The sequence below is a fragment of the Primulina tabacum genome, chromosome 16 (genome assembly GCF_025594145.1).
Source record: "Primulina tabacum isolate GXHZ01 chromosome 16, ASM2559414v2, whole genome shotgun sequence".
In the NCBI taxonomy this organism is placed as follows: domain Eukaryota; kingdom Viridiplantae; phylum Streptophyta; class Magnoliopsida; order Lamiales; family Gesneriaceae; genus Primulina; species Primulina tabacum.
In genome coordinates this window covers 27,720,867-27,730,308 of record NC_134565.1, presented here as the reverse complement: position 1 = coordinate 27,730,308, position 9,442 = coordinate 27,720,867, and the positions used below count along the sequence as shown (strand labels likewise).

Genomic DNA, 9,442 nt, shown 5'->3' with positions numbered 1-9,442 from the left:
CTGCTCTGACTTTAACTGATGATAGCATGTCCTCAGGTCAAGCTTGGAGGAGACTGTAGCTCATTTAAGTTGATCGAAAAAACTGTCTATTATTGGAAGAAAATATGTATTCTTGATTGTGATCTTATTGAATTTTCTGTTTTTTTATACACAATCTCATATTTCCATCATTTTTCTTTACAATTAGGACTGTAGCTCCCCAAAGGGATGCACATGGCCTAATCTGCTTTTGTCTAACAACTCTTGAAATTGTTCTTTTAGCTCCTTGAGTTCATCTGGAGCCATTCGGTATAGTGCATTGGAATTGGTGCATCACCGGTACCAAATTTATCTCGAACTCTACTTCTTAGTCCGAGAACGTTCCAAGAAACCTTTCTGGAAAAACGTCCGAAAATTTTCGTATTACTGGAATATCTTCCAACTTCAGCTCATATCCTTCTTGCACTTTGTTCACCATTGCTAGGTAAACTTGAATAAAGTTTACCCTTGATTTGATTGCATATGAACAAAAATTCAGCCCAAAAACGATTAAAATAGAGGAAGAAGAAGAGTGTTTGCAGAAAGTTCAGTAGTGTTTCTTCGAAAGGATTCGTCACAGTAGTTTTTCTCGGGGGTGGTTCAAATTTTACTTGAAACTTGTTGAAATATAATCAATCTGTTAATGCATGTGCAGAATCTACCATCCGTTTCCATTACTTTCTTTGCTTGGAGCCTATCTGAGGTAATCTTATTCGTTTCATTGATGCTTTTATTTGGCATAGTATATTGAGATATATGTAAAAATATAATGTCATTGTGTACTTAGATGATGAGCTTTATATGTAAGTGGCGTCTAATGCAGGGTTTTCAAGGAATTTTTCAGACTCGTAAATCACGTGCTACTGCGAACAAGAGTAATGAAAAGTTTTGATATAGAACCAAATTGATTCAAAGAGCTTTTTTAAAAAAACAAGAAAGTAATAATCACAATATGGAAATCTTTCATTGATTAATGAATGGCCATTATTATGATTTTTGGTGCAATACATAACTGACTTTGATATGGAAATCAATAATTGATGAAAATCTTTCAAATTACCGGCATACTTCTGCCAGAAGTTAATTTCAATTTTGTTCCTGCAATCTCCTCATTTGTTTCTCATCATGTCTGCATCAATATATTTCTTTACAATCTTCTACACCAGATAAAATTTTCATTTTTTTTTACGGGCTATATGGATGTAGGTGATCAGATATTCACATTATGCGTTGAATTTAACCGGAAGTACTTCAAAGTGGATCACTTTAATGAGGTGAGAGTTTTTCTACTATCCATGATGCTGGAACTTCTGCAAGGAAAAGGTCGAGAAAAGAATCCAAGAAACTCTCCAGATTATAGTGTTGATTCTGATGTCATATTGTTTTTTTAGGTACAATGCGTTTATTTTCTTGTATCCCATTGGAGTGTTTCCCGGTGAGAGTAAGCCATTACCACTCTAGATTCACATCCACCCATTCGTTCGAGTGTATCTAGCATTCATTTTTTCCCTATCAATCTATACCTTTTTTATGTTAATGATACTGTAATCCGTTGCAGTGTGGCTAATGTACGAAGCTCTGCCCTTTATAAAAAAGAAAAAGCTCTATGCAGACCACCTCCCATTTAGCTATTATAACTTTGGCGTGGTATGTATTATTTCCTTGTACATCAGAACTACTTGGGTTTTTATTCAAGCATATAGGCTTACAGATTTGTCTATTGCCTCAACTTCTTTCAAGGACAGCAATAGACTGCGATCAAATGAGCTTCAAATAACTACTAATTTCTTACTGGATATATTCTTTCAAGATTTATGCTTGCGAAACCTAAAGAAAACAACATTTCTTTCGCATATTTTTGTAGTTCGGTTCCTCATAGTTTATCATTTCTATCTCTTGTGCAGTTGCTGCTTTTTTGCTATCCATTTTTGTGGTTGAAACTCTACCTTCATTTATTCAAGCAAAGGCGTTCGAAACTCGATAAAAGCAAGAGGAGGCATACCTGAAAGTTGGAATTTTGTTCTCCGAAATGCAAGGTATGGTAAGTTTATAATAACCAATAGCAGAGAGGATACAGAAAAAAATCTGAAATAAGTGTGTGCTTTTCTGGATATTCAAGTTATCATTGTTTATTTAAACCTGTTTCATAGTTTGTAGTCGAAGGGTTTCGTTTCGATTGCCTCCACCAGCCCTTTGGCTCCATGTTAATAGCAATTATATTCTTATGATGTATTGAGTTGGGTGATGAGTAGTTCTTCAGCGAACTCTTAAATCCTTCAGTTGTTTTATTAGTCAAGTTAAACTCGTATCGACCAAGTTGTTAATTTCTAACTGCCATGGAAATTTACACGTATATTACTATTAAAGCATACATTTTACGAGTATGTTTAGGTAAAAATAAATTATTTTTCTCTCTTTAATACGATAAATAAATATAAATTAAATCGTAACATAAATTTGGTCCAAAATCAATAGTAAAGATATAGTAATATATTTTTGACTCTTTAACAGCATAGAGTTATATATTTTTACATATTTGAGCAGAGTTTTGATGTGAACACAGCTGAAAGCTGAAATAATATTCATCTGTTAGAATTTTTAATTTTGATGTTTCAATATATCAAAAAATGAATGTCATTTCATCGGTACTTACCCAAGTGTTCATGTGTACAACATATCAACACTGTATATATATATTGTTAAATACAATTTTGATATGTTGTTCACCCATCGTATACATTTCTGTGTCTACCAGTAAGTTAACATTTATTTATTGGATATATTATTTGGATATGTCTCATCACATCGATTACATGAGTGTCTACTCATGGACATAAATGTGAGCACAGTGGATTAACAATATAAATATATATATATATAGACACACACATATTAATGTGGAGAAAACATTAGCAAATATCTCGGTTTTCGTCTGAACCGTAGATTAGAAATTTCAAATGCAAACTGAATCGGTTGGTCGGAGGATTACATATTTTTTTAAAAAAAAAAAACTAACTTAAAGATGGGAACTGAATCTAGTCATCCACATTATAGTAGCCAATAAATGAGCTGCATACATAGAAGAGTGATGATGAAACGAGGATGATGTAGTGCGAATGTGTAGGACCAAAGGAGCATCCTTCGCAAAGGGTGCATACTGATGTATGGCCTTCACTACCAATCCGCATCCGACTCCGACTCCGCTATCCATCCAAGGTCGTGAGATGAGACGAAAAGCCGCTAGAATACCTTCGTAAACAACATGCATTTCCGCCATATGAGAAGATAAAATATATATTAATAATTTAAGCATCCAACCCGAAGCGAAAGATTAAGATTGAAAAATCAAAATTTGAAGAATATTTAAAATCAAGATCGAAAAATATTATATTGTAACTTAACTGATTGCATGGCAGAAGTCGGATCCCATCAAGCTAGCAATTTCGCAAGTTCATCGACTCGCAAGGTTCCCCGAGGAACTATACTGGAATAATCCGATTTAAGATCTTTCATCTTTTCGTTTCTCCCATTCTTTCTTTCATTTCTCCTGCCTGATACGGTAATTTCTGTCATCCAAAACCCCTGGAGTCTCTCTAGGCTCTGAATTATCACCGCCTTGTTCCTCGACTTTCTCAACCGATACTTTCTTAGGTCGCCGTCTAAAAGCAGGCCCTGTTGGAGCATTCTTCCCATAATCAACAGACTTTTGAAAAATAATGTCAGCATCTAAGCTTTGATCATCCAAGATAATCGCCATCCCACTTTCAACAGCTTGATCTCTGAGGAGTATAACTCCTTCTGTCCAAGGCATGCTTGATATAACCAGATCTTTGGTATTTATTGTGTTATTCAACAGATCATTCGGTTGGGGAACTGCAGATGAAAATTCCAATGCTATTCCACCGTAATTAGTGCCTTCTGGTTTCATTCTTGACTCTGCTAAATCACCAAATAATATTTCCTTCTCGATGCAGGAAGATTCTTCCAAATCTTCAATGCCCTTCTGGGTCGAAACTGGTGGAGAAGCTATATTCGAAACTTCAGAGACATTCTCATTTCCAATTTCAGTTGATTCCTCCTTGCTATAAATAGGAAATGAGCCCGTGTTGAGATTGTCGACGTTTTCCTCCGTCATTAATGCACTCAAAACACCTGATGATGATCCTAAAGCAGCGCCTAGAACTTTCTTTGATCCCTTTGGACAATCTATGGGTTCATCTAGGGACGATATCCATTCTTTGCCTCTCCATACGAGTATATGTTCGTGTTCAAAGGAGATTAGCACACATGGGACAAGATCCTGAGGTTGAAATTTTAAGAATTAATAGAGATCTTATCACCCAATTTCTCACTCTTATTAAAAGATTCATTTACTGATGTCTAGTAGTTGAACAGGTTAGCTTACCTTGAGCTTGGCCCCTACTTTTCGGTAGTCACTTGGGTTCAATCCTTGGCAATTGATTCGCACAAGTTCACAGGCTTCAAATGCTTCTCGGATATTATTGACAAGGTCACAATAAACACCATTTTTTGCTGCAAAAGACGAGATTAAAGCCATCTTCATAGCAAATTTAGTCAATAATCAAGTGGTATAAGTAATATATTACCAAGCTTGCATATTGGTATTAGATCACCCCCCCTATTCCGCATCTCAGTAGCTTCTTCTAAAGTCAAACCTTCAGGAACGCGTTGAATCAACCTAGGGTACACTGGGGTGACAGGTTTCCATAACATCAGAGGAAATCGAGGACGAGATCTATAATTGTAGTTTCTTCCACGAAAAAGGTAGATCACACCACCTCTGTTGTATATAATCTTTCCTCCAGTTTTTTCCTGTTGGAAGATTAAAGGAGAATGCAAATCAAATAATAACAAATTGAGCACAAAAGTGATAATTTCCAGGGAAAGTAAATCAGAGATAAAATCAGAAAACACCAGAGAGGTTGTGAGTGGAGAAGTCTTTATAATCGATGGTGTATGAAGAATTTTTTTTTTTAGTAGATTATGAAGAAAAATTTTAGTACGAGACTGTATGGCTAAAGATAGAAACTAAGGCATCGAAATTTATTTTGTCCCAAAGAATATCTCAACTAGATTATGCACGAGTAGAAAATTTACAAATCAACATTCAGTGCCAAATGTTGAATTCAACTGATCAATTGTAACCAAAGATGATAGACATGATACATGGAAACTTACAGATTAAATGCAGACATTTCTAACAGTTTTCAAATATTATTACATGGTAGCTAAACAGAAATATAATGGCAAAAGGGAAGTACATTTCAGGGTGGGTCAATAGATTAGCATATGCTCATAAGCTGTATTTCTGCATTTTGAAATTCTATGCAAAACTTGCACATCCCCAAAATTGCTAGCATAAATTCAAACATAACACATTAGCTCCTCATAATTTTTTCACTATATATAAAAAACAGATCCCACATAAGACTACCAGTCTACCAAAAAGTAATAGCAAATTGAAAAGAAAGCATCCAATTTCAACAGGTTTGGAATAACACCTAAAATATTCTATTCCCCTGAGACAAACACAAATAGTGTTGGAAGTTCAAAGGGAACTCGGAACACAAAGCCTATAAATTAGAATATCAAAAACCGTAGAATTTCTTCAAAATTAAATAACTTGTAAAATGATACACCATTCTTGACAGTTACAGCGTGCTTAATAGGCTTAATTGAGTGACAAAAAGGCTGTTGGATTTGCATGGGTAGCACTTGTAGCTTCTCTCGTCACGTCACTCCTCACAAGACATCCAATGATGCATTGGCAGAAAAAGAATTATATCTCGCTCATAAGTAAAGTACTATATCTTCTGTTTAAGTAATATTCAAGCAACTGGAGATTCAAAAAATGGCATAAAATTAAGGCCTAGTGGCATCATAAGCAAGGCATGGAGAAATCCTTTGGAATGGCCAACTACATCATCATCACTGGAAAAGTGGTAACTACATGACAAAGGGAAGAAAATAAAAAAGACTGGCATAGATTGGTTTCTGAGAATAGATACCACATGGATTACTTGAACAAATAAACCAAAAGAAATTGAGGTACATGAATTTAGCGATAATAGAAATACAAACAGATAGATAGATTATGCCTATTGCATCCAGAATGTTGAAAAAGATGTTTTGCAATTCTTCAGCCAATAATGAAAAGGATAATTTTGACCGTGGCATCTTGAAAACTTAGAGCTTCTAAATTATATGGAGTTGAGAATTCACAGGGTCAATGTTATATGTTGAACAGATTATAAATAATGAGTTTATGGAATCAATAGAGAAGCTGAGTAAATTACATGGAAATATACTAACTTCTTTAATATCTAATGTTTAAAAAAGAATAGGAAAATGCGCAGACGTAATTCAGACATATTAAAAATTATTCCTGGCTAATAGGCGGTCGATAATCATAGTAAGAAACGAATCACGGACTTTGGGAAATCAGCTACCAATATTACATTTTTGAGTAAGTTATGTATCTGCCTCTCCTCTAGAAGTTGCGAGCATGATGCTGTCCTATAAGGCTATAACCTTCATGTAACGAGTAGTTCCCTCATGCACATGCCCACCAAAATCTGTTATCATAATTGTTTATGTGTTCATGCGCATCAAAATATATGCCTTTAAAACTTCTGCAGTTTATCTATTTTCAGTTTATTGCAGTTAAGAGAGATCTTTTAAAAAGACCTAATTCTCAGCTAGGCCATTTTTGGTCATACGCGAGAAAATTTGAACAATCCATACCTAGTAACAACAGAATTTGTTTCTAAGAGCTGCATGGCTCACAGTTAGAGTTATTCCAAAGTCCAAACGAACCCTACATGTGCACTTCATATGAGAATACATAGAAATCTCATTCCGCAAAAAAGTTTCAACAAACCAACCTCCAACTGTTGGCACACATTGTTCATATCCACAGTGCATACTCCCTTGCATTTTATTTTGCACACCCTTCGACGCTTCCAATGAGCATGGATATTGTCTAACATGTTATGTGTCAGTCCATCTCTCCCTGAAGTGTATGATAGGATGGTAAAAATTAGACACTAAAACCATGTCCTAAAATTATCCACTTTGTCATGATTTGACATCTTGAAACCGGAGTAGAAGAATTCATTATAAAATATACTCCTTGGAAATAGAAACCAAAGGGAAAATCAGTAAATTAAACATACTCATTCAAGTTGAAACCATGTAATAGCATGCAAAATAGTTGCATCAATTATGATCACAGCAATAAAGTCTAAGGATGTTCGAAGTAAAAAAGAATTTTTCACCAGTAGTGGTCGGCTTAATTTGTTTGTACAAGCAGTGTATTATTGAGGTCTTATAAATAAAATAATAAACAAGAGAGAAGGTAAGAGATATTTGCCACAAAATTGAGAGTATTAGTATTTCTACTACCTTATTCTCCGGGGTTGGCATCCTGGAAAGCGCCTAAAATCTTCAAGATTGGTTAGAACTTAACATAGGGTTAATCAGATTTCTTATCCTTTTGAACAACATATCTCTTCAGCTAACAATGATCAAACCATGCTAAAAAACAATCCTCCTGGGCATTTACAATAATGACAAAACTCCAACTACAGCAGATAATTTCACATTAATATACCTCAAATTCCGAAATCACACACAAAAATACCGTGCCATATTGTCAGCATATACCTATATTCAGTTGGCGCTCCGATTTCTTAGCCCCTTGAATGAGCAAATCAATTTCCTCCTTCGTCAAGGGATCCCCAATTATCTCCTCTCGGGACCTCACGTACTTTGGCCCAGAACCCTGGAGAAACGGCCCCGGCGCCTGCACTGGCTTAACACCCTTCTTATGGGGCGGCGGCAGCTTAAACGAATCAAACTCCGGAAGCTTCTTCTTGCTGGGCGGAAGCGGCCTCCGGCCCATCCACGGCTTAGCCATTGTCTCTGGTCCGAAAGGTGACACCAGTGGTTCCCGCAGCCTCAATGGTTTCACCTTCGGTGTTTCGGTGTAACTGTACTGATACAAAAACGGCGCCTCCGGCATTTCATAAGAAAGCCCGTTCTCATCAATTCTGAAATTGGGGCGGCGCTGATACGTTTGGGGTTCGTTTGCTTTAATGGGGAATTTTATGGGTTTCGAGAGTGGTTCAAAGGCAGGGTGGGTAGGAGGTTTTGAATATTTCGAGGCTTTTCCAGGAATAGATGGAGAAGAAGGGGAGGATGGAGTTCCTGTAGACTTGAAGATAGTGGGTTGGGGATGGGCAGGGTTGTAATTGTGAGCGATGCTGTGGGCAGAGTCGAATCGCTTCCGGAAGCGGAGCTTATCCTCGAGTTCCTTCTGGGTGCGTTCATGGCGGATGAATTTCTCGGCGTTGGCGTTGTTCCACCTGGAGAGGCGGATTTCAGTGGACGGGCGGTGGGGCTGAGGTTGGAGGAGCGGTGGGGAAAACAATGGAAATTGGGCTACCGATTTCACTGCCATTTCCCTTGCCTTGAGATGAGGGAAACAGGCCGTTAACGAGAGAGATATTTTGGTCAAAGCTATTTTTAAAAAACCTTATAAATTGTTTTTTTAAAAAATATATATATAAAAGATAAGAGAAATAAATTTTGTTAAAACAATAAATCTTTGTGTTATATTATTTGATTTTACTAAATTAAATATTTTATTTACTCTATCATGTCAAGGTAGTGTCAATTAGGATTGTTCATCGGTCGGTTCGGTTCGATTTTCGATTTTCGATTTTACAAATATATAATCCGATATCCGAACAATTTTTCTTCGGTTCGATTTGGTTTTCTACCAAAATAGTTCGGTTATTTCGGTTTTACATGATTTTTTTAGTAACATATAAATATAAAGTTTAAGATTGTTTTTCGGTTTGGAGTTTCGATTTTTTCGGTTTTATCCGAAGTTTAAATACCCCTAGTGCCAACCACTATAAACTCGATTTCTTGGTTGTGATGTTATTGCTAAAGAATTAAAGATTCGATAATCACTAAAAACTTGTATAAAAGACAGGTTGCGATCAACAATGGGTTTTGCAAAATTCGATATTCAGAAATTTAGGGAGAAAAATGACTTCGGGGTATGGAGGTAAAAAGTATGAGAATTACCCGTATAACAAGGCGTGGAGGAAGCACTCAATTGGGATGAAAAAATGTCATTACAAAAATGACGAATAGATCCCTTGTGAGACGGTCTCACAAATTTTTATGTGTGAGACGGATTAATCCTACCGATATTCACAATAAAAAATAATACTCTTAGCATAAAAAATAATATTTTTTCATGGATGACTCAAATAAGAGATCTGTCTCACAAAATATGACTCGTGAGACCGTTTCATACAAGTTTTTGCCAAAAATGACATCATAAGATATTCTGCCAAGGGCCATTGTGCATTGAGTCTAAGAGTTTTGC

General features: G+C 36.0%; 2 protein-coding genes across 3 annotated transcripts; one reads left to right on the top strand and one right to left on the bottom strand.

The window, feature by feature from the left end:
* Positions 1 to 525: 525 nt before the first annotated feature.
* Positions 526 to 2,339, top strand: LOC142529260 (uncharacterized). 2 transcript variants are annotated; one of them, XM_075634738.1, is made up of 6 exons: positions 526 to 721; positions 1,225 to 1,292; positions 1,410 to 1,459; positions 1,577 to 1,665; positions 1,923 to 2,054; positions 2,169 to 2,339. In XM_075634738.1, the coding sequence occupies exons 1-5, from the start codon at positions 662 to 664 to the stop codon at positions 2,022 to 2,024; spliced, it is 369 nt and encodes a 122-aa protein (XP_075490853.1). In that variant the 5' UTR covers positions 526 to 661; the 3' UTR covers positions 2,025 to 2,054; positions 2,169 to 2,339. The 2 variants fall into 2 exon arrangements, with proteins under 2 accessions (XP_075490853.1, XP_075490852.1); XM_075634737.1 differs by having other exon boundaries at positions 533 to 721; positions 1,923 to 2,339.
* A 1,081-nt stretch (positions 2,340 to 3,420) lies between these two features.
* On the bottom strand, positions 3,421 to 8,556 carry LOC142528821 (CRS2-associated factor 1, chloroplastic). Its single transcript, XM_075634018.1, is given in 6 exon segments — positions 3,421 to 3,589; positions 3,591 to 4,318; positions 4,424 to 4,551; positions 4,626 to 4,851; positions 6,924 to 7,051; positions 7,705 to 8,556. Coding segments are annotated over 6 exon segments (2,148 nt in total). The 5' UTR covers positions 8,501 to 8,556; the 3' UTR covers positions 3,421 to 3,447.
* Positions 8,557 to 9,442: the final 886 nt, after the last annotated feature.